The 26,705-nt window shown below is 33.6% G+C and overlaps 1 protein-coding gene and 1 long non-coding RNA gene across 2 annotated transcripts in view; both read left to right on the top strand.

Moving 5' to 3' along the window:
- LOC126823476 (dynein axonemal heavy chain 10) overlaps window positions 1–15,235 on the top strand; it is a 60,082-nt gene extending 44,847 nt beyond the window's left edge. The window contains exons 61-72 of the mRNA XM_050552343.2: window positions 201–304; window positions 953–1,108; window positions 1,349–1,687; window positions 2,223–2,423; window positions 2,892–3,197; window positions 3,929–4,100; window positions 4,613–4,744; window positions 5,598–5,809; window positions 8,306–8,473; window positions 12,202–12,382; window positions 12,849–12,994; window positions 13,479–15,235. Coding sequence (XP_050408300.1) covers window positions 201–304; window positions 953–1,108; window positions 1,349–1,687; window positions 2,223–2,423; window positions 2,892–3,197; window positions 3,929–4,100; window positions 4,613–4,744; window positions 5,598–5,809; window positions 8,306–8,473; window positions 12,202–12,382; window positions 12,849–12,994; window positions 13,479–13,625 — 2,264 coding nt within the window. The 3' untranslated portion in view covers window positions 13,626–15,235. The remainder of the gene's footprint in view (window positions 1–200; window positions 305–952; window positions 1,109–1,348; window positions 1,688–2,222; window positions 2,424–2,891; window positions 3,198–3,928; window positions 4,101–4,612; window positions 4,745–5,597; window positions 5,810–8,305; window positions 8,474–12,201; window positions 12,383–12,848; window positions 12,995–13,478) is intronic.
- Window positions 15,236–19,472: 4,237 nt separating this feature from the next.
- On the top strand, window positions 19,473–24,396 carry LOC126823572 (uncharacterized). The gene is made up of 3 exons (XR_007681223.2): window positions 19,473–19,566; window positions 20,872–20,953; window positions 23,545–24,396. It is a non-coding gene; the product is annotated as an uncharacterized LOC126823572 (long non-coding RNA).
- The last annotated feature ends 2,309 nt before the right edge of the window (window positions 24,397–26,705 follow it).

Here is a 26,705-nt window from a genome sequence, read left to right as displayed (position 1 = left end):
TGATAAACTCTGAGGTGTATAATACATGGTAGAATGGTATTTCTAAGTGATGCCTTCATCAAGATAATTAAGTTAGATTAAAGCATCAGTGTGTAAAATATTAATCCCTACTATAAGACTTGTAACTTCTATGGTTAATTTTAAAAATGTCCAATTGATATTATAAGTATTTATTAATGTTATTTATTTATTTTTGCTAGGTATATTTGAGAAACACAAACTACTCTTCTCACTACAAATTACCATTAAATTAGAACAAGATCAAAATAATGTTGTTCAAGATGAACTGGACTTCTTCATCAAGGTAAGACATTTCTAATATTTACCTTTTATCAAGAATTTGTATTTCATGAATAAATACCTGGGACAACATCGACCAATGTACTCTATACTATGTTCTTAGAAAAGAACCCTTGTCTGTTGGAATTAAAAGAAGAGTACACTGTATGGTGTATGCCTGTCTTTATTATCCCGGTTGGTGCAGAAAACTAGTTTGTGTCGAGTGGACGTTAAACCCCATTTCTCTCTCTCTCTGGTGCAGAAAAGTAAGATGTTAAACCCCTCTTCAGTACATTTTAAGAATAAATGTCACTATAAGCTTATAGTTTAGTTTAGTTTAAACATATTTTATTGTTCATTGAATGACAATAGGATGAAACCCAAGTTTTACAACTTATAAAGTCGTTTCCTTTACCTAAATATAAAGCATATTACAATAAGATAACATTTATATGAGACACCTGCCTTAGTAATTGTATAGTGATGTTATAGTCCAATGATAGTGTATATACGATATATATGTCTGTGGAATAATAGACTTGTCATATATTATGAATTAATGCTCCAATATTACTTAAATAGTGTATGTGTTACTACCCTGAAGATCAAATTTTAAATGCTTGAAAGTTATGCAAAATGAAGAAGCCTACAGTATCTTAAAATCTAATTTCAGGGTAATATTGCTTTAGAGAAGAGCAAGCGAAAGAAACCTTTTGGTTGGCTGCCGGATGCAGGGTGGGAGGACTGCACTCGCTTGGCTACAGAATTTTCAGATAAATTTGGAACTCTATTAGATGATATAGAAAAGAATGAGAAGGTTTGGAAAGAGGTAAACATAAAGATTTTGTATATATTTGATTATTGACTATTTTTTGAAAATTTTCTACTCAGATGGCTAAGGCTATGTTTTCTACTCTGATAATTAAGACTATGTTTCTACTTAGATATCTAAGGACACCACTAACACCAACACAATTCTCACTTTTTCCTCCTCAATAAAATTTTTTCAAGATTCCTTTAATAGTAAGAAACTTCTGAAAGAGGAATTTGATATATTTGTTCATTTCAGTGGTATGATCATGATACTCCAGAATCTCAACCTTTCCCGGGAAGATATGAAGAAGTTTTATCACCCTTTCAACGATTAAAACTATTACGTTGTTTCCGTATAGATCGTATCTATAGGGCAGTAACCGAATATGTTACTCAGGTGATGGGAGAGAAGTATGTAACACCACCTATTATTAGTTTTGAGAGTATATTTGAACAGAGTACGCCGATGTCGCCAATAGTGTTTATATTGAGTCCTGGGTCGGATCCTGCAAGCGATTTGATGAAACTAGCAGAAAGACTGGAATTTGGAACAAATAAGCTGAAATTTTTATCCATGGGACAAGGGCAAGAACAGGTAAATGAGTTTCTCTGAAATTTTTAAACTCTTTCACTTTGTGCAGACCGTTGTGAAACTGAAAAATAGGAAAATAGGTTTTAATTATAGGTTTTAATTATAGGTTTTAATTATTATAAGAATTGTTTTTGTTATGCATCTTACATTTTCAATATAAAATCTTTGCAGGGCTATGTATATAGAAACAAAAAGAGATTTCTTGCTGTTTACAAATTTGATTTTAACATAAACAAAACCTACCATTTAGAATTCTGAACAAGTAGAAATAAACATTTTTTGTTTTAATTGAAACAAATTTCTTTATTCAGACAAACAGAAATGGGGAACAGATATTTATTTATTAATATTATTCTAAGAAACAGAAATATTAAGGCCAATTGAAATAAAAAATGAATTATGTCATGAATGATCTGAATCTTAAGGATAACCCATGCAAACAATCAGCAAAAATTACACAATGTACACTAATCGCTTATGTTGTTCTGAAAGATGCTATAATGGTGTCAACAATTGACTAATTCTGATTTTGTTTCAGGTTGCTCTCCAACTTTTAGAAACAGCAATAGCACGTGGTCAATGGTTGATGTTACAGAATTGTCATCTGTTAGTAAATTGGTTACGTGAATTAGAAAAACATCTAGAAAAGTTGAATAAACCACATCCCGATTTCCGTCTTTGGTTGACAACTGATCCGACACCAAGATTCCCTATTGGTATACTTCAGCGTTCACTCAAGGTATGTAATATTACTTCAAATGATGTTATTTAATTTACTCGAATTCATCACTTCTCTAATCTTGTAAAAATCAACCAGTTTCTAAAATTGGATTTATTTGGTTATCAGTTGAAATTAATCTGATTATCTGAAAGATACAACTAAATATATGTCTAACAGTCAACGGTTAAAACCAAAAATAAAACTAAAATAGTAAACAAAACAACTTCAGCTCAATCATTCCAAACAAAAAATTAACAATAAGTCATCACTAATCAATCCATTTCCACACATTATTTGGATCTAAATATATTTAGCTCCATAAAAACCTTCAATGGGTGACAAATAAATAGATTTTCGCCACTTAGTATTATTTTACTTTGAACAATTACACAGAATGACCATGATCAAGAACATGGATATATACAAAAAATGGAAAAGTATAATGTGCCTTTCATTCATACCCTGTACATTTTTTTATATTTTTAGGTTGTAACTGAGCCGCCCAATGGTTTGAAATTAAATCTACGTAGTACATATCACAAGATTCCTGCTACAGCTTTATCAGAATGTACGCATCCTGCCTTTACATCTCTTGTATTTGGTCTGGCATTCTTCCATGCTGTGGTACAAGAGAGAAGAAAGTATGGTAAAATCGGATGGAATGTATCATATGATTTTAACGAATCTGATTTCCGTGTGTGTATGCAGATATTAAACACGTACCTGACTAAATCTGAGGAGCAGGGAGAAGTTAAGATACCATGGGCTAGTTTAAAATATCTCATAGGAGAAGTAAGTTTTCTTTTACAGCACTTTGAATAAAAAAAGTTAAATTGTTGCTATTGTTAGAACATAATTTTTTGTTCTTAAACATACATTATGCAAGAGCTAAATCTGCCAATTGCAGGTCTTTCTTTAGGCCTGAAATGTTATCTAAATTATTAATTAGACATTAATTAACTTATCCAGACCATAATCAAATCTCGATGTCATTGCTAGCCTGCGATATTTACTGGATTAGGATCTGATTTGCTACTCAACTTTCATTCATGATTTAATCATGAAATGGATAATTGAGATTATGTTTTTTATCGTACCGAATTTAGTGATGATGATTGAGGCTAGGCCAAAAATTCAATCGCTAAATTCTCTGTTCAGAGTGGGTCAATTTAACTGAAATTTTCAGCAAATTCCCTTTACATTATCTAGCTTTTAACTATTAAGAGCTGCAGCTCTCTATCTTATCTCCCATAATGTATCTTTAAGAAGTGTATTTCTTATTAAAAAGGTAAGTTTTCATTATGGCAGTTGATTGAAAACAATAAAATATGGGGGGAAAATCTTTAGTTCCTGTATGTGATTGGAAGATGACATGTTGAAATTAGGAAGGCATTTGCTTTGGGGAATTCCTGTTCTAGAATGAAAACGGAATTCATGTATTTTGTGAAAGAGTCTTTTTATGAGTTCTGTTATTAAACAAAATATTTTATGATATATTTACAAAAGTTTTTGTATTTCAATAGGTTATGTATGGTGGCCGAGCAATTGATGATTTTGATCGTCGTGTATTAAGAACATATATGGATGAATATATGGGAGATTTTATCTTTGATACTTTCCAACCCTTCCATTTCTATCATAATGAAGAGGTTGATTATAAAATACCAGAGAATGGACCCAGAGATAACTATGTTGGTAAGAACGAAAGTCAACATTTCTTATCTAATATATAGAGTATATAATTATGAATGAAAGTTTTTTATTCTTTAGTTGACTATACTTTTTTGGTAGAGATATGTGTTATTTATGGTATAACCATTGTTGTTGATGTCATCTTTGATGTCCAATAACATGTGATTGTCTCCCAAATGTTATTGGGTTGCCTTTTTTAGTCATGGGCATTAATGATATGGTATAAACCATGATTGTGCCACTGGTTCCTAATGAAAGGGTGGGGCATTTATTGTTTCACATGTTCTCTATTCTTAAATACAATTGGTGCGATCTAAAGTGAGAACTTCAAAATCTTAAGTTATGTGAATATTCTTAAATATTCTTTATTCTTTATCTCTTCTAATTAATATCATATGCTAAATTCTGTATAGAAAAATAAAGAAAAGTATAAAATATCGATCAGAGAAAATGTTTTACAAGAATAGTTCTTGTATGATGAATTCTTATCATTCATAAAATTATGTTTATTTCAGACTATATTGAATCACTACCATTGGCCAATACACCAGAAGTGTTTGGTTTACATCCAAATGCTGAGATAGGTTATTATACACAGGCTGCTAGAGATATGTGGTCACATTTAGTAGAATTACAACCTCAAACAGGTAATTAAAATGTTTACCATTAAATCAAGAGTGTTAATCCTTGAATGCAATAGTACAATAAAAATTGTTGGCTTTGTGAAAGGAGTGTGGGGGATTGGGGGGGGGCGGTGAATGGTTAACAGGTGTGTGTTGTATCATAAGGTCTGTCATTGAGTCAAGTGGCATGGTTTCGATTCCTTGCTTGTACGTGACAAGGAGTTGGACCGCCTGTCCAACCTTGTGGGTGTCTCCAAGTCCTCTGGTTTCCTCCCACTTCAAGAAGACTCCTATCCTACGTGCAAGAGCATTATTGAAATGGAAATGAACCAGATGTAAGCCCAGAAATGACCTAGTGTTTGTGTTGAGTGGACATTAAATCCCATTTCTCTCTCTCTCTCTCTCTCTCTCTGGCTGTGTGAACACCTCAGATGAGAAATATAAAACATCTCCAGCTTTTCATTGTTCATGATTTTGAATTCATTACTGCCAAGTATTTGAAATTTGGCATCTAGAGATGATAGTATGTGAAGAACTCCGATGCTGATTCACAGGAATGTATCATACGGACATCCTTCCATTACATAATGATTGAAGAAGAAATATTCAAATTAATGTTATATTAATGTCATTTCTGTATGGCAGTGATCATAATGATTCAAACCATTTTCATTAATTCCATGTCACTTTTTGGTTCAACAATACTGGTTTTTAAAGTGTGGCCAATTCAAGATATGGAATCGGTTTCTTGAGCAGGAAAAATGTATTGTTAACACATCCACAGTTAGTGAATGGGATATTAAATGTTGAGTATTAATTTGATGATGAATAGTAGAGGAGTGATATATTACGATGAAATTTGTTTCTATTTTATCAGGTGAAACTGGTGGTGGAATCAGCCGTGAAGAATTTATAGATAAAATAGCAACAGATGTTCTAAATCGTTTACCTGAAGAATTCGATTTAGATAAAATCCGAAAGAAGTTTGGTTTAGAAATTTCACCTACAACTGTTGTATTATTACAAGAATTGGAAAGATTTGATAAACTTATTATTAGAATGAGGAGATCATTAGGTACACTGAAAAGAGTAAGTATTACAATATTACATAGGCCTACATGGACAGAATTTTTTTTACTTATGCAATAGTATCCACTAGATGAAAAAGATTTTCTTTGCAGATTCTAGATACAATCAATGGCATGACTATTTCCTTAGTTTTAAAGGACAATATTGGTGTCAGTCATTATTACATATGTGATGGAACTGGTTCAACATATAATTTTAACACAGAGATAATTGCTACGATGGATGCGTTATGAAAATAATTAACTTTTACTGGATAAGAGAAAACGAGAAAAATAGAAATGTCTGTGCATTACCATGTTCTTATTAAGTATAGAATGATTAAAAACAAGGGAATATGTATGGACTATTTCTATTTTTCCATTTTTCCCTGGGGGGTTGGACGACCGAATGGTTAGCTGTATCATAAGGCCTGTCATTGAGTCAACTGGCGTGGTGTCGAATCTCCCGTTGTACGTGACAAGGAGTTGGGTCGCCTGTCCAACCTCGTTGGTTTTCTCCGGGTCCTCCGGTTTCCTCCCACTGCTAAAGACCCCTACGCGCAAGCGAATTATTGAAATAAAATTAAACCATATGGTTGTCCCCAAATGGGGAGCGGAACAGTAGGACATTAAACCCCATTTCATTTCATTTCATTTGTCCCCAAATGACCTAGTTTGTGTCGAGAAGACGTTGAACCCCATTTCTCTCTCTCCCCCATTTCCCCTTATCTAGTGACATTATGATCAATTACTTTTTTATACGCCCACATTTTCATGTGGATGTATTATGCCGTCGCCCCTGTCCGTCCGTCCACAATTGTTTGTGGACTCTCTACAGGTCACAATTCTTATCCGATTTTGACGAAACTTGAAATATAGGTTTATCCCCAAAAGATCTCGGCTGCTTTCGATATTGGCATGTATCGGATCGAAACTTCATGGATTATGGCCCCTGATTGTACGAAAAATCACGTTTTTAGCTTGTGGACCCTATAGAGGTCATAATTTTTATCCGATTTAAAAAAAACGTATTATTATATCACCGTTACACCCCAAGGAAGGTTGAGTTCGAATTTCGTGAAAATCGGCCCAAAATTGACAGACAAAATGGCCGCCATTCGTTCTCAAATAGCGTAAAAATATGGTATATCAAGGTTGTGGACCCTATAGAGGTCACAATTTTTATCCGATTTTGTTGAAACTTGAAATGTAAGTTTATAACACAGGATCTCAGTTCCTTTCGATATTTGCTCATATCGATGTTATCAATTGCCATTTCATTCAGTTATATAGAAGGATAACTTGTGTTTTCCTTTTGCGTTCGTCACTTCCATTTCTTGAAATCTTCATAACACATCTATCGTAGCAATGATATCTCTGTGTTAAAATTATATTTGGAACATGTTTAACCAGCTCTATCATATATGTGAAAATGACTGACACCAATATTGTCCTTTAAGAAAGTTCTATTACGATCAAAATTTTTTTTTGTTCTAGTCTTATCAGCAAAATATTTAAATAGGATTGCAGAAATTGTCTTTATAATTAACCCGTTATAAAGCCTTATTTAAATGCAGAAGTCTTAAAAAAAGATTATGACAAAATTGGTTATTGCACAACAATGGAAAATGTTACCTTCATTCCTTTAATTATTTATATAATTAACTCAATATATTATTTATAGATAGATTTTGTATAATCTATCAAAGCAAAAAAAAAAACAGATCTAAAAAGATGATAAAATGATTGTGTGCCCTGGCGGCCTTCGTCTTTGTTTTGCATACTTTTATAATAATCTTTTTTTATAGTATATTAAACCAAAGTATTTCACTAACCATTGTTCATAATTTTTCATACATCAATCTAGCTGTACATGTAACAATCAAAAAAACATTAATTCAAGTTATAATTAAATTCAAATTGGAATTGCCAGACAGTGGTAAACCGATTAGAATAATTGTACGAATCAATGCATGCATTTTGTGATTTTCTTCAACCTCACTGCTTTTGCTTATTTTCATGAATTATACATAAACCTACTTCTCCCACATTGTCTAGTGTCCTTGTCTTTATCTAGTAATGATAATGAGATGTTTTATTTAAGATATTATTTTATTGTGTGTTGTCTTTGTTTTATTGCCTGAAGTATTATTTTTTGTCCAAAGATCTTAACTAATTGATCAAAGAGATATCTTCATTTGATAAAAACATGACACATGAATAAAATTTTATTTTTTGTTATTACTTGACATGCATGCATCTTTTGATTGACATATGTAGCAACACATACTATAGAGTGAATACTAAAGATTGAGAACTTTTTGATTTAAGATGATTGTATTTTATTCTCGGAAAGTCAGGAAGGTCTCTTATCTGATTGAATCTTTACCCCAAAGAGATGGTATTTCTCACAAACACTTTTAATTGAACAACACTGTGCTTTGATTGAATGTCTCAGATACATACATTTGTGGAGGAATAATTCATGGTGTCAATACTTTTATTTGTTCTACAACAGGCTTTGGCTGGTGAAGTTGGAATGAGCAGTGAATTAGATGAAGTGGCCAGAGCATTATTCAATGGACAAATTCCTGCGATATGGAGACGCTTGGCACCTGATACATTGAAATCACTAGGAAATTGGATGATTCACTTTGAGAGAAGATATAAACAGTATAATTTCTGGGTAAGTGAACCTTGAACTTAGTCATCTTTCTATAATATCTGATCTATGGTGATGTCTATCTAACTTAATCTATGACATAATAGATCTATATTATCTTATCTAACATGCGATCAGTCTATAACTTCTGGCTTACAATGTCACTTTTCTATAATGTGTAATCTGTGATGTCATTTATCTATAATATCTGTGATCAGACCTGCTTATATCATAGAACACATAATCTGGTATGTCATCTATCTATAATATCTGATCTTTGGTTTTATTCATCTATAATTACTGATTGTGACCTCGCACGTCTATAAAATCTGACCTACTTATGTAATAGAATACATAAACTCCTCCATTTTAATAAATTGTAAAATAAATCAAGCAATATCAGTTGAAGAGATATCCACAGCTTTAAAAAAAAATTAGAAGAAAAAAGCCAATGGCCCAGATCTAAATTTAAATGAAATGCTAATTACATCCGATGAATATATGATTGACCAGTTTTTTAAACTCTTTAATCTAATACTTAAGTCAGGTACATTCATTAAAGAGTTCAAAACCTGGTCAATCATGGAGTGAATCTTTTATCATACCAATTTATAAAAAAGGAGACAAACTTGACACAAACAACTATAGGGGTAAATTGCCCTTGTGAGTTGCCTAAGTTTTCTTTCCATATTGACATAGCTCAGTGCAGTGTAAGACAAAACCACAGAACAGTGGGTGGACAATGTTTTTATTCTGAAAACCTTAATAAACAAACATAAATGTTTTGTGGATTCCTCCAAAGCTTTTGACAATATCTGGCAAAAAGGTCTATTTCTGAAATTTCTAAAACATAACCTCTCTGGTAATGTATTTAACCTCATATACTCAATGTATAAAAACAACTTGTATCGCATCAAAACTACCGATGGGCTTTCTGACTCAATAGTTTCAAAAATGGGTGTAAAACAAGGCTGTGTTCTAAGTCCAACCCTCTTCAATATTTATATTAATGATCTTCACACTTATTTGACCAATTCTGATAATGATGCACCCACTCTAGATAATACCAAAATTTGTCACCTTCTCTTTGCTGAAATTAGACGTAAACACAGATAAATTAAAAATAATGCTCTTCTCTAATAATAAGAAATAAAATTATGAAAGGTTCCATATTGGAATTCATAACATGGAAAATATAAATACGTGTGTATCTGGGTGTATATCCAATAACTCTAGTTTTAAACAGGCCATGTCAGACTTGGGGGGAAAAGAGCCTGGTACAGTATCAGAAATAAACAAGCCAACAGTGAGGCTGATGTCCCCCGCCGAAATCCCAAAATAAATAGATGACACGTTAATTAATCGCACATTTATTTTTTTCAAAAGTATCGAGCAATCAAATTATACACTAAGTTTCAGCACTCTCTATCAGATAGAATCAAAGTTATCTTGACCCAAAGCATCGACCAATGTTAATAATTGAACTCAGCCATGACATGACAGCAGAAAATACTCATTATCAAACTTAGTCAAGGTAATGATATAATAAAGCTATACACCAAGTGTCCTCACTCTCACTTAATTAGATCTAAAGTTATCGTGTCCCAAAGCATCAACCAATCAAATTGCTTATCCCTGCTTACTCTAAGCAAAAAATTCTCATCTTCACACTCCATCAAGGCATTCACCTAATAGCCACCTATGCCAAGTGTGAACATTCTAACTCAACTAGAATGAGAGTTATTGTGTTCTAAAGTCTCGACCAATCAAATTGCTTATCTCTGCTTAACCTAAGCACAAAATGCTCATCTTCGAACTCCATCAAGACATTAACCTAATAAACACCTACACCAAGTTTGAACATTCTAGCTCAATTAGAAAAGGAGTTAATGTGTTCCAAAGTCTCGGCCAATCAAATTGCTTATCGCTCTGCTTACCCTAAGCAGAAAATGCTCATTATCGAGACTTAGTCAAGGTATTGATATAATAAAGCTATACACCAAGTGTCCTCACTCTCCCTTTTAATTAGAACTAAAGTTATCAGGTCCCAAAGCATCAACCAATCAAATTGCTTATCTCTGCTTACCCTAAGCGGAAAATGCTCATCTTCGAACTCCATCAAGGCATTGACCTAATCAACACATACACCAAGTTTGAACATTCTAGCTCAATTAGGAAGAGAGTTATCGTGCCCCAAAGTATCAACCAATCAAATTGCTTATCTCTGCTTACCCTAAGCAGCAAATGCTCATCTTCGAACTCCATCAAGGCATTGACCTAATCAACACATACACCAAGTTTGAACATTCTAGCTCAATTAAAAGTTATCGTGTCCCAAAGCATCAACCAATCAAATTGCTTATCTCTGCTTACCCTAAGCGGAAAATGCTCATCTTCGAACTCCATCAAGGCATTGACCTAATAAACACATACACCAAGTTTGAACATTCTAGCCCAATTAGGAAGAGAGTTATCGTGTCCCAAAGCATCAACCAATCAAATTGCTTATCTCTGCTTACCCTAAGCGGAAAATGCTCATCTTCGAACTCCATCAAGGCATTGACCTAATAAACACATACACCAAGTTTGAACATTCTAGCTCAATTAGGAAGAGAGTTATTGTGTTCCAAAAAGTGTGACGGACAGACAGACGGACAGACGGACAGACAGACGGACAGACAGACAGACGGACAGACAGACAGACAGACGGACGAACCCATTTTAATAGTCCCCTGCTTTCTTCGAAAGGCGGGGGACAATAAACTGTACCAGGCCATTATCAAACAAATAGTAACTTATGCTTCTGATATATGGGGAGCTGAATTGTTGCACAGCAAAAAATTTGCAGTTGAAAAATGGGACAAAATTAGTCTAAAGAGTCTAAACCAATTAATTATAAAAATATGCAAACAACTTAAGTCAACCAACCTTGGATATATTGTGGAACTAGGAATCTTCCCACTAACGCTAGACACTTATACCTGCATGCTTATGTATCATAAAAGGCTAAACGATGTCATGATGAAACAAATATTTCCTCTGCTATCAGCAGCCTATACTGATGATAAAAATATGTCCTCTAAAAATGAAAAATTGTCTTGGTCAGCTGCAATCGATAATTTAACATCGAAACGCCAAATAAATCATGTACATTTGCTAAATAAAGAGAATAATATAAAGAAATCATGTGTTGTATGTGTTGCCTATATTTAGTATGTATTATTAAATGTATATGACGATGTCTAAGTGTATACCGGTATGCATGCATGCTGCCCTTAATGGACGTTTTGATACAATAAACATCTTATCTATCTATAACATATATCATCTATCTATAATGTTATGACTTGTAATATCATCTATCAATAATGTCTGATTGGTGATGTCATCTATCTGTTATGTCTGATCTACGATGCCATCTATCTATAATATCTGGCCTGTGATATCATCTATCAATAATATCTGACTTGTGATGTCATCTATCTATAATATCTGACCTGTGAGGTCATCTATCTGTAATATCTGACCTGTGATGTCATCTATCTATAACATCTGGCCTGTGATATCCATCAATAATGCCTGCACTGTGATGTCATCTATCTATAATATCTGACCTGTGATGTCATCTATCTATAATATCTGACCTGTGATATCATCTATCTGTAATATCTGACCTGTGATGTCATCTATCTAATAATATTTGATTTGTGATGTCATCTATCTGATATATCCTAATTTTTCTTTATTTCCAGGTAAATGAAAGTGAACCACCAGTAATGTGGTTATCAGGTTTACATATACCTGAGTCATATCTAACAGCTTTAGTACAAGCAACATGTCGTAAGAATGGCTGGCCACTTGATAAATCTACATTATATACATCTGTTACACAATATCAAACTGCTGATGATGTTACAGAACGAGCTCATTCAGGTTAGTGTTCAAAATATAATCCACTTACTCTCAGTGTTAACATCATTATTTAATTCATTTATAACCAAGAACTAGAAACTTTGAAATTGATAAAACAATAATCTTCCCTTCTATAAGTTACATGAGTGATCATGTGGTCTAGCACGTGCTGTGTAGATCACAAGGTCATTCATCAATGCAAGTGACAGGAGTTAGATCATGCACTTGCTAGATAAAATATCAAGTAGTGTCGCTTGCCAAACGTCATGGTTTTTCTTCCATTTGTAAAGACCACTGTACACAAGCAAACTTTTAAAATAAAAATATACCAATCCCTATCTCTCTTTTCTCTATTCCACAATATAATAATTACTGCACATTGCTTTCAAAATAATGAGACGTAAAAACCTCATCTAACTTGTAATGTTATTTTGAAGTTATGAAATGTTTATGATATAAAATTATTACCTATTATGTATATTTTCAGGTTGTTTTGTAACTGGTTTGTATCTGGAAGGTGCAGCCTGGGATACAAAGGAACTTTGTCTGATTCGTCAAAAACCCAAACAACTGATACAAGAATTACCTGTTTTAAAGATTATACCAATAGAATCACATCGTCTTAAATTACAGGTATTGTTATTGTCTATTTTATTGATATCTTAATATTACACTTTGTTATAAATACATTTGGAAGCTATGGTTGTCTCATTACTGGATCTTCTGATGTGATTACACCTTGTCAGTGTTGTGGTATGAAGGACCTAACAAGGAACAGTGTCTAGTCATTTGGATGGGGTGAAAAATTGAGATCCTGCCTACACATTGGCGTGTACGTAAAAGATCTTTTTCCACTGCCTGTGCAAAACTTACCACATAGCAAACTGTGTGGCTTATGCCCATCTTCATTAGCCCAGGTAGATCCCATTATGTTAAATTTCATTTCTATTTTAATGAAATCATAATATTGCACTTAGTTATAAAAACCCTTTGGAAGCTATAGTTGTCTCATTACCGGATCATTCAAGGCACAGTTTGGGGTCTTATATTTGGAAGGAAAAGAAATATTTATTTAAATAGCCAGAATTTAATCCTTATCTCTTTTCTTTTTTTACAGAATACATTACGAACACCAGTATATGTGACATCACAGAGAAGAAATGCTATGGGTGTTGGTTTAGTTTTTGAGGCTGATTTAGCAACAACTGAACACAACAGTCACTGGGTGTTACAAGGTGCCTGTCTTATTCTCAACACAGATTAAACTCTAGATAAAACATACAACTTGATCTATATATTGTATCATTTATAAACCATTATATTTTGAAAGTTAGTGTTATATTTTGTGTTTTATACTGTGCTTAGAATACAGGTTTAATTACTTATTTAAACTACAGATTTTATTCATCCAAAACATTAATTTTTAATAATTGAAAATTGCATATAAATAATATATTATGAAAAATTGAATTGAAAAAGATTACAGGTAACTTTCCCAAAAATTACAGATATTTTTAAAGCAATATTTCTTACATTGGAAAGCAATTGGATTTTTTTTTATTTTTATTAAACTTAAAATTATTTAAATGGTGCCAAACAAACATTTTATTAAACAACTATTTTCCAAGTATTTCATCAGTATTGCCCAGAAGCATTCTAAATATTTTCATAAATCTAAGATTGAATGTTAATTATTAAACAGCATTTGTCAAGTATATAATTACCAATAGCATTGTTGCACATTTTAAATAGTAGAAATATTACAATTTTTACACATTACTGTATTTTTTAAATAGATTTATACTGATAGATTTGTTGCAGGTTCTTAATCATAAAATTATCTTGAAAATTTTAAACATAATTGTATACCAGATATTTGATCAGAATTCCTTTTTTTCATTTTGCTTAAAGTAGCTAAGTCCGTAACTCAATATCATCCAAAATCTTCGACATTGAAAACACGAATTATTTTGCAATTTAAATCAGCATTGGTGTTGTGATCTTACCTGGAAAAGATGGGCTTCTGATATCCAATATTTAAGACAAAATAAACATTTTACCATTGGTACACGAATCGTGTACCATAATGCGTTTCAGCGCCATTTGTAACAAGGTGCTCAAAAAATGAGGCTAGACATATTCCACAAGTCATGTCAAACGGTGATATCATGTTCTTATTTGGAGAGCATGCGCAATAAATAATATCAGTGTAACCAGACGCTAGAAACTGACTTACGGTTAAGACTTCTGGCGTATTTCGCCGAACATAACTGATGACAATTCACAGTAAAACGGACACGATTGAATGTAAAACAGTTTATATAAATTCATATTACATTATTATACGTGTGCCAATTTCTAGGTCAAAATATTAGCGATTTAGCTCCTTTAAGTTAAACTGTCTCAAACAAGTTAAGTACCAACAGCATTTTCAAAAGTATTGTAATCTATTTCCAATCATCCTAAATTGAAAACTTGCCTGGAAAGTATTTTTTTTTTTAAATTTTAAACATTAATTTTTAGTAAAGATATTTTGATTTTTCTTGAGTTAAACTGTGATATTTTTAATTATTGTTTTTGCCCATAATTGAATTTGTAAATACGGGCACTTATATATTTATATTCCTTGGTGTGATCATTATAATATGATGTGATAAACCTTGGCTAATAAGTGCTCAATTGTAAATAATAATACATTCTTAATTTAAAACCATTTCATTTATATAATTCCATCCAGCATTTCATTTAACAACCCGTCCATGATATAATTTATTTATGATATATTTATGAAATGTTTATTTTTTGTTATGAATATATGAAAGAATGATTATTTATTTCAAATTGAAGTTGAATAAATAATATATACGACTGCTTGATCATGTTATTTCTATCTTTATCTAAAAAGTGCTTGTAACATGAATGGATAATCTTCTCTTGTTCTTTTCATAAAACAAGCAGATAATTTTTGCTCTAATGGGGTGGCCAAGTGGTTAGCATGTGCGCGTTGTATCATAAGGTCTGTCATTGAGTCAACTGTCGTGGTTTCAATTCCTCAGTTGTCAACTGTCGTGGTTTCAATTCCTCAGTTGTATATGACAAGGAGAAGGGTCGCCAGTTTCTTCCCACTGATAAAGACCCCTACACGCAAGCAAATTGTTTAAATAAAATTGAACCATATGTTAGTCCAGAAATCACCTAGTTTGTGTCGAGTGGACATTAAATCCCATTTCTCTCTTTAATGGATTTGGTAGAGCTTAACAGTGCAATAACTAAGACATTTTCAACCTTATTGCACACTTTTGCTAGTTTATGCCAGTGTTTGTAGAAACCATAGACAAGTAGGGTGGGTTTTATGTACATGCAATAACAACCAGCATGGGCAATGTTACTGAAATGTATAGCCCCACACGATTTCACAACATCACCAGCAAAGACAGGATTACTATTCATGTGCAAGGGGATCAACCTTTTAGTAATGTTCATGGATTATTGATCAGATTGGTCATTTATAGTACATTTCCATTCATTAACAGATTTAACACCTCCACCTCATAAATATAACATATATTATCACAATATTTTGTTTAGATGATATATTGTGTCATTACATTTGATGATTTGTTATTCATCGTTATTCTTTACACTCCTCAGCATGGTGCAGGAACTTTTCTATCAAATTTCTTCTTTGTATTTCAATGGAACTGTATTGTAAAGCTTATTGGCCCCGAAACTGATCCCTATGGCCACCATAATTTCTTTTTAAATTTAACAGAAAATAAAGTTTTATGCATAAATATGGAGGGGCAATGCATCTATATCATATATTGTTTCTACAGACTAATGAATTACAGTAGATAATTAGATGCACAGCACTAAAACATTGTAATCATCTGTCTGATTATTGCTATTACATGTAATGCATTCAGTGAAACAGGGATGCATTCAGTATCTTATATGTTATAACAGAGAATATGTCTTCAATTAGGCGATATTAAAATGTTATATGTGGTCAAGCTGTAAACACATTTATTTTATCCGGGGGAAATTCCCGTCAGCGCTGCATAGCCTATTGTTAAACCCTTCTTACTAATGATATCAAGAAGAGGCATTGTTTTTTTTGTTTTTTTGAATGAAATGAAATTGAGTTTAACTCAACATTTTTCTGTTACAATCCGTGCTAAAGAAGACGGGTATTGCCGCAAGAATACCATCTTCGCCTGGTTTCGGTTTATACTGAAAAATAAAATATATATTCTGTTGTCTAAAAAAGGAATGTACGGATTTCCTGACAATATGATTTCTCACTATTATGAACACAAAAACATTATTATCTTAACGTATGTGGCATTGACTATTTTGAATACGTGTGGAATGGAATGAGGTCCAGATACTAACCGCCAACCAACAGAACAAGAAAACCAGGAAGATCCTAGAAGCTATAAATATCAGAAGACATTCACCTGAACTCAATAGGGACTTAGGGCTCTACATCCCCAGGGCATATGATGATGTTATTAAGATGCACAACATAATTTAACTATTAAGCCATCTTTGGTTGTACTAAAAGACGGGCCTGGCACCTAAACACTAACCCCAAACGATGACATCTACCAATCCAGAAGCAGACGAGATCATCTACCAAACGATATGTTTTGTATTAAATAAAGGGATAAACCAAATCCATGGCCTAAGGCCAAATGGAAAGATTGCAAAATCATATTCTAAAAAACAGGAATCAGCTTCGGCTCTCCTATGTCTTGTCTGCGATATCACTTATATGGAAGCAGACGTTAAACACCAAGAATGAACGAACTAAATTGTCATTTGTGCTTAATAACGATAAGAGGATACTTGTCGAAACGTCGTGCTTTTAGAATAAACTAGTGATTGTATCCCATAAAAACTGTGTTCTGTTAGTGTGGAACGACACTGCGGATAGAAAATGATAAATTAAATGTCGGGTATTTAATATTGAATCACGAACGGAAATATTTCAACGAAAATATATCTGCGAGTTATTCATTTGGTAGCAATTACACATACATTATGCAAGAGCTTAATCTGTCTATTGCAGGTCTTTCGTTGGGCCCGAAATGTTATCTAAATTATTAATTAGACATTAATTAACTTATCCAGACCATAATCAACTCTCGATGTCAGCGCTAGCCTGCGATATTTATTAGATAATGGTCCGATTTGCTCCTCAGCTTTCATTCATGATTTAATCATGACATGGATAATCGAGACTATGTTTTTTATCTAATCTCACATAATGTATCTTTAAGTATTGAAATTTTACGACAGTCCCTAACACTTCATGGGTCAAATTTTAAATATTCTTGATTAAGCAGTATACATGTATTGAGTGTTCTGTTATTATTTATGAGCTGATAATACTCGTCGCCATTGCTTAAGTTATATGCAAGTTGTATGTTGATTAATACGTCCCTAAGAATATCCTTCTAAACAATATCAATAAAGTCTCATTTTCATTTTTAAGGTAGACTGTTGTCAATTCTTGTCTATTTCTTCTTGGTAGCTTAATGTTCTTTTGCGCACTTTCTTTTGAGGTGTATTTCCCGCCAGACATAAAAACGTGTTGGACAAATAATAAACGCCTACTTTCAAGATTAATATCTTTTATTTACGGCCAAATGTGACAACTTTATCACAAATTATCCAAAGCTTCAGACGGTCAGAGGTTAAATATAACATCAGCAGAAAGAAGAAATACCAAGAAGTCTCTCGGTTCTTTGAATTGGAAGTAATTCTGCAGAACAAATTTATCAGCCGGTGATTAACCGATACATCCATATGTAAAACTATTCATGATGTTTCTATCCCCTGCCTTTAAATGACCATCAACGTGATTTGATATGTCATAGCGTATTCAGAGGTTAAATTCCGTTGTGATGGTGTAACCATGTAGGCCTACGTAATACTATAGATCAACATATTATTTTGGGAGAGAGTGTAAGGATTTTCTCATTAAGAAATAAAATCATACAAAGACATTATGTACAAATCTGAAAACCAATTAGTGTTTCGGTTTTCTTTGAAAAATATGCTTTTATAATAAAAAAAATAAAAATAAAATTAAAAATGTTTGTTTTGGAGTTAAACGCTCGAACTCGAAATAAGTCCAGATAGCCAGTCCTTGCTTTCTTTGAGGCTAGGTCTTGTGAAATTGAAAACACGTAATTTTGGTACAGCTAGATATCTGTCTGCCAAATATTATATCCATTGCGAAAATGAATTTTAGAATATCACTGTTTTATTTTTTGTTATGTCCGTTATAAACAATTCAGAGGGTAATGATACATATTGATAATTTACACATTTAGCACGTATCATTGATATCAATTAGAACATTTAAAGGGGGCAATAACGAAAGGATAAATATAATATGTGTGTTAATTAACAAGTCGACCGCAGATATTAATCCCACACCCGAATATTGCTTATTTGGGAGATTTAAACTAATATAATATAAGTAAAAACGGGTATTACGAGCACACAGAATACAAAGGTGGGTTTTCTTTTCTAAGCTACAAACATATTGTCATATTTAAATACAAACTGCCCAAACCAACATTTACTCTAAAAATTATTTAACAGAAATTGGACAACCCATTCCCCAGTAGCAAAGCCTTTGAAAACAAGCTTAGTTATATTCTAAGCAAAACTTCAGAGCCTTCAAGTTTTCATGGCTTATATGTTTGTTTCTTTTTTTTTCTTTTTTTTCTTGTGTGTGTGTTTTTTTTTATTTGTGAGTTCTTTTTTTTAATGTACGTGTCCATTGAATTTCAATAAAATGAACAAAAAAAAAAAAAAGAAAAAAGACAAGGTGAAAATTGGGCACAACCATCTGCCATTTTTATACAATAATGTACAATTAGAGCGATTAACCACTATTAGCTTCATTGATTTCTGTTTAGAAAGTGTTAATCTATGCATCCAAATTAAAGACGGTGTTAATTAAATTTAGATGACATGACTTAAAATACGACTAAAAACCTGACTGGTCGTAAGAAGGTCGTCATCATTGACGTTAGGTTCTTCATGTCGATTGATTGGTGCCAGGGTAGGTTGTGCTTCCTCAATTGATGAGTTTCACGACAAGATTACTATAAAAGACAACACTTTCTCAACCTTCACATATTACTACTGCACCGAGGACAATTTGCCGCCGCTGCCATATAAAGGTAAAGTTTGGATTTTCTTCTCACTTTTAAAACTGTAAATAATTACGATCATAATTCTAAAAAGATCAGAACTTTTTAAATTTAATTTTATTGTTTATTTTTGCGATGACATAATCAATTCATCTTTTTATTGACTATAATTACCCTATTTTGTCTATCAATATGATATAAAACACAAATTTATATGGAAAACAATCACTGGGTTTATTTCACACTACGTTTCAACAAGCTCCTCTTGTCCATATAAATTTGTGTATTATATCATATGTTCAGTTACTAAATGCCGTATAAGGATTTTATCAATATTATGCATTAACTTTTTGTCATACACACAAAAATACGATTTTTATTCTGGAAATATTTACTTTCACTTCAGTTTTAAGAGACGATTTATTTGCTTATGGAACTGATTTGTATAAAATTGTATTTGTTATAAATTGGAATGGGGTTAAACGTATTAAATGTTCTGTAACAACCTTGCTAATTAAAACGGGCATACGCTATGCACTGTGCTGTGAAGGAAATCTTGCAGGAACAACAGCGCAGCTGCTTACTCTTATTTAGAATTTCAACTGTCAAGGGTTCTTTTACATACACGCCAACGTGTACACGGGACCTCGGTTTTTCGTACCATCCGAACGACTAGACACTGTTTCTTGCCAGGTCCTCCTCGTTTTATAATAGCGACGGTACGGGCAAAAGCTGAACAAGACGCAACTGGGGTCTCACTAATCAAAGGGACCAAACCAAAATTTTATGTGTAGTTTTATATCAAACACACAAGTCTAATTCCGACACTGTGAACCACTGTTATTAAAGAAAATAGTATTTTTAAGCTGACCAAGATCGGCAGGCCACGTCAATAAATATAACTCTGTTAAGTTTTCAATTACATGTATTGTGGAAAATCCCTTCGAAGATTTGTTTTCTTCCAAAGATTCAGTAAAAATCAAAACACAAACCCACAAAACCGGATCAGATTACTGCAGTGTCGTGAGATAAACTTGTTTCCATGCACTGGGGGACCGTCTAAATAGCGACTGGTGTAGAAAACATATAGAGCGTGCTAAAATAAAATCCGTCCTAAATTACCAAAGGGCCCAGGTGGTTGTGCGGACCCGTAACCAGTGTCCTGGCAAAAGGTTTCTGCTCACTCGTAACCGTTTAACCTCATTCCATACCTTTTCTTAAGTTACCGGGGCTATGGATAATATTTTAGAAAATTAAAAATAATCGTTTAAATTGAAATCGTCGTTTTGCCAAATGTTACAGACTGGCGAATATAATTCTTCTCTTATTTTGTAGAAAATGGATCTGATATTAAGAAATATATTATGTGTTCTATCAATCTGTGCTTTGTTATATGGACATATTTCTTGTTTTGAAGGTAAGTGCTAGTTAAAACTGTATACTGTATTGTACGGATTACATAAGAAGAAGAAAAAACACTGACACGAGCTTCTGAATTAATCAAATACACAAACAAAACAACTTTTTAATGGGCGTCTATGGAAAGGGCATCTATCCAAGGACGGATCCAGAGATCTATCCCCGGAAAATTTCGAAAACTAGAAGCCCGAAAATGCCATTTCCAGTGGTCTGTACATTACGATCTGTTACTCGTACATAATTGAGTCGGCCCACATGTGTGGGCCGGTGCGCCTCTTTGATGTAGATAGGGGGCGGGAGTGCGCCGGGTGCGCCCCAACTAGATCCACCCATGCTATCAAAACTGGGAAAAGGGAATAATTGAGGCAGAATGTGTATGTGTTTCACTTGACCAAAGATGTGGGAGAATACTGTCGTCGTTCCTGTGCAGATCAAACTTGCTGGAGGCCTTTTTCAGAGGGAATTCTGTAGTTTTTGAGATTTGTTTTCAGAGTTTGCGAATTGTCCTGTCTCCAGTTTTTGGGACTTTATTTTCGATCTTGCTGGGGATTCTTTAGGAAGTACCAAGAGTAAGCTCCATCGAAATTCAGAATCGCGCAAAACTGGTGGGCGTGTAATCGTTGCCTGCCAACACGATAAAGGAATAGTTAATCATTTGTCTATTTCGGAAATCTTTCATGAAATGACAACAGGTTTGCATTCCAAAAATGAAAAATATGCATAATATGTACTTTTGTTTTATAAGTACTGTTATTTCAATCTAATTAGGGATACCAGAGTACAAAAAGAAAATGTATTGATCATTGCGGAAATTATATCAGAAGACATCTTTTAAAAAATCAATGGAAACAAATTGGTCCATTTGATTATTTTTTTACCAATATGATTGTAAAGAGAACCTTTGATTGTGTACGTATGATCTTATTGTGGCTTTAGGTCACATTAAGATTGGTTGCACTGGTACATATTTAGAAATGGTATTTTATGAGAGATCGTTCGCCCCCATAGATGTGACATTATTCTTCATAGTGGCTTGTTACCATGGGGGAAGAAAGCCTTTTGAAACATCCGCACGGGGCTTAAAAAGCTCGTATTTATAGAAAAGGATAGGAACGAATACTGACACGTCTCAAAAAGCACGCATCAAAAATAAAAGTCCTAATTATGTCATAACGACAAGTGCCTTTAGGATCGCTTATCTAATCCTTATATAAGTTGCCAATGGGCTCATCTACGAGAGGAATACTGTTGTGTGGAGTGTTCGTTCACCTATATCTTAATTCACTTTGACATTTTAGATGACCTGTCATATGTTCATGTAGGCTACTGTTTATAAATGATTCCTCTAAGCGCTGTGTAGATCTTTGACATTATAAAATATGTATTGTTCATGCTTATATAAATTCGTGGAAAATTCCTCCGGTTTGATTGCTGGAATTGTGTGGGTGGGAAAAATTGCCACTGCACGTAAATAGACATGAAATGAAGTTTAGTCCTACTCTTCTGCATCAACCGGAAGGGATGGACTGGGAAGGGGCCTGCGAGTATGGTTGGCTCTGGGACCCCTAAAAAGTTATTGTTAATGATGAATTAGTAAACAAAGCAGTCTTTGACGGCTTGGTACTTAGGATATACTCTAGAAAGCACCATTTTCTAAACAATTTCTAGTCCCCGGGTAGGGAGGCGGGGGACCCATCTTGATCACCGCTATAGTTGAAGCTACTCTTCATCGAATTCCAACTACCAAGAGTTCTTTTTCTTGCACACCAATTTGTACTGGGGACCTCGATTTGTTTTACCATCCCAACGAATAGACACTGTTCTTTGTCAAGCAAGCTTTGACAATCAGAAACCAGACCGGAAAACCCCAAGTAACGTTCAGGTCCAATACCGGGACCACCTGGTTAGGAAGCCAGTCCCCTTACTGAGTGTACCAACGTAGCTCATTATAATAACTCTTGGTAGTTGAAATTCGAAAAAAGAGTAATCACGTAACCATAGACATTTAAAATAGTGTCAGGTCAATATGAATTAGGATAGTAACCCTATATTTTATGATATTCTATATATTATTGATTAAATATCATCTCTTCAAGTTTAGTCATCGTATTTCCATAAACATTTTTTTGCTGAAGGAGGTTACCAACAAACTAATACCAATCCTATCAATAAATCCATAAATTTTCTTTAATACCATGGTACCTTTTATACATGTGTAATCTACTTGAATATTATAGTTACATAGGGTGTATGAAATCAGATAACTCTGACTATGCCCATAATCCATAAAAAAAATTCACAGAAAAGTCCGATTTCGGGTTTGCCTGGAACATTAAATGGTCTTGACTAATGTATATACCTGTACTATCATTAACTGAAAATATAGTATCGGTCATAGATTTATAGCTTATTTCCAAGAGGTTTTAAAATAAAACAGATTGACTGATCACGATCAATCACCCTTTCGAAAAAATTGTATACTGAATTTCAACTTCACTTTTATATCACTAAGTACATCATTGTTTCCTGTAAATCTCTATTTGTCCAAACCCTATTCGTTCCTAGACCATTTTATTTTATTTATTACAGATGGAGAATTGTCATATCCAAACTCAGAAGACATGTTGAATGCGGAGACTCAAGGATTAGAAGATGCTGAAAATTTGGTGATTGCTAAACGTCCTTTTGGTCGATTATTTGGCCCATCCTGGTCCAAACGACCATTTGGTAGACTCTTTGGCTCATCAAAACCCAGAAGACCCTATAACTGGAGATTATACAGTCAAATTCTTTCTAAATCAAAACGTCCCTTTGGTCGAATGTTTGGTCCGAGATTTTCTACCGGCAAACGATCAGATGGGCAACAAACCGTGGACAACCCATCACAAGAAATGGCAAAGCGACCGTTCGGTCGTATGTTTGGACCAGGTTCCTCTTTGGGGAAGCGATCACCTTTACAGGAATCTATACGGATACCACTGCAAGAAAAGTCAAAGCGACCATTTGGGCGTATGTTTGGACCAAGATTTTCTACCGGCAAGCGATCGCCTCTTCATGAAGCAGTTAATACACCATCACAGGAATTACACAAGCGCCCATTTGGTAGATTGTTTGGAACAAGTGTTTTAGGAAAGCGTGCACTGGGATCGGTTTTAAATGGTGGTTATAAATTGGGTAAAAGAAGCAACACAGCAGACGATATGGATCGTGTGGATGTCAGTGACTATATAGAATTTCCAGGTTATTCGCCAGAAGATACTCAAAAACGATATTCATGGACAATGCCAGGTTATAAATTAGGTAGACGATAAATTTATTATCGCTAATTATACTCATATCATAGTTTAATTTATCACTTATATCTGTCTGTAAAATAAATAAAAGTCTCATTGCATTACATTATATAAAATATGTTCATGTAATAAATTGATAGTAAAATCATTAGGACTTTATTATTCTGAAAATTAACTGCAAAAAGTTAGGCTCTTGGCATCCCTACATAATAATTATATAAATCTTTAAGAAGTGTACCTGTTGCGTCTGTTCATTTAATAAATTATGTCCTAGTAAATTAATTACAGTTACGCCCGTCGCATGCCTACACAGCATAATTAAATGAATCATTGTGGTGTGGGACAGTTGCTAAAATTTAGAACACCTGTGTGCTAAAGGGGTTAGTATCAACAGTAGTATTTATTTCCCATGAAGAAAGAGAGAGAGAGGGAGAAATGGGGTTTAACGTCCACTCGACACAAACTAGGTCATTTCGGGACTAACACATGGTTCAATTTTATTTCAATAATTCGCTTGCGTGTAGGCGACCCTACTCCTTGTCACGTACAACCGGGGAATCGAAACCCCTCCAGTTGATTCAATGACAGGCCGTACTATACAGCGCGCACGTGCTAACCATTCGGCCCTTTCCATGAAGAAAGGAAAAATGTTAGGATTGAAAAATCTCGGATAGTTGGGATTCTTTATAGAAAACCGTGCATAATGTTAAAATAATGTGTTTTTTTATGAACCGCACAAAAATCGTTTGGGCAATACAGTCAATAATTCGCTTGCGTGTAGGCGACCCTACTCCTTGTCACGTACAACCGGGGAATCGAAGCCCCTCCAGTTGATTCAATGACAGGCCGTACTATACAGCGCGCACGTGCTAACCATTCGGCCCTTTCCATGAAGAAAGGAAAAATGTTAGGATTGAAAAATCTCGGATAGTTGGGATTCTTTATAGAAAACCGTGCATAATGTTAAAATAATGTGTTTTTTTATGAACCGCACAAAAATCGTTTGGGCAATACAGTCGAAGTCCAAACGACTTTAAGACCACGAATCTTAATAATCGAAACCTAAAAGGATATCCCATGTGCTATCAATTCTATGCGTTTTATGTGCATTTTTTATAACTATCATCTTTTATTCCTGCTCTTTTTTTCGGAATTGGATCGAGCTACATTTGACTTCAAGGTGGCAAACGGTTTATATTCTTTGAAGCTAGATTCCGACTTTTACTATAGAGATGATTGAAACTAACAACGGAATCATTCTATAAAACGGTTATGATTTCATTATGTACAGGATAAATGGAAAGTTATTAAGCAGTGGTCATCGTGTTGAGTTCATTAATCAAGTCTACGAACTGGTTAAACGACAGTCGTTACGACTATTCAGGAGATAAAGAAAGAAATGAGTAGGCAGATAGTTAACTACTAGATAATGTTTATCTGTCTTGGACAATAAAATGGTAAAATGGCACAGAACATTACTGCGAAACCTGGAATTGCTTCAATATTTAAAGAGGGCGAAACATTGTATCTAGACTAACTTCTCAGAAAGTCCCTTTTCATTTATTATTGCCGGACAGGTTTGGCAAACGATTGTTCTTGCCGATGAAGCTAGATCGCACATAGTCAAACTGATGCGCTTTAGTTTTATATGACAAAAATACACTTTCTTCATATCAAGTGACGGGTGTATGGGTAATGATGGTATATTTAAATTTAAATTAGTAAGTTAGCTTCATTAACAGATATAGTTTTCCGGTCGTGTTCAACGATAGTTATGTAAACAGTAGGTAGAACATATCTCTTTAATCGTCTGTTTGTTTTAAAGGCTTGAAAAACCTGTTAAGATTTCTATAACAAAATATGTCAATTTTTAATAAATAACTCGTTTATTTTCCTATGACCTTGAATAGACAGATTTCCCACTTTAAGTCTGGTGCATGTCATATAATGGTATTCAAACGTCTTAAGTTATTTCGCACCCTAATGAACTACAATAACTAGATATTGATTGGAACCAATGTTCAATCGTCACTCTAAATTCACCAACACATAATGTGACCATATTTAGCGGAATAAACCGCCAAGAGGAAATCTCACTTTCTTGTACATAGCCTGAACATGGCGGGACAACAAAGTTTCCTTTTATTGTCTTAGATTAAACTGTTAACCATGTGTATTTATTGGAGCGTCCAATCTCTAATGTCTTAAAATAGTAAATTTTCCAAAAACGTGCTTTCTGAAGTCTAAAGATCAAAGCTTTTCTCTTTTTTGTCTCGGGGGTGAATTTATCTAGAATTGGCAAGTGATAAAAACAACTAAACATCGATATAAAGAATTCAATAAAATAAAAAATTAGAACATCTAAAGGCGAATTTAATTCTTCACATGAAAAAAAAGGACAAATAATTTATAATAATTTTGTTGACATAACCACGGGTATTGAGGAAACTAATATAT

This window comes from Patella vulgata, chromosome 6, assembly GCF_932274485.2.
Source record: "Patella vulgata chromosome 6, xgPatVulg1.2, whole genome shotgun sequence".
Taxonomy (NCBI): Eukaryota; Metazoa; Mollusca; class Gastropoda; family Patellidae; genus Patella; species Patella vulgata.
The sequence above is the reverse complement of the archived record's forward strand: the minus strand, read 5'-3'. Positions and strand labels throughout refer to the sequence as shown.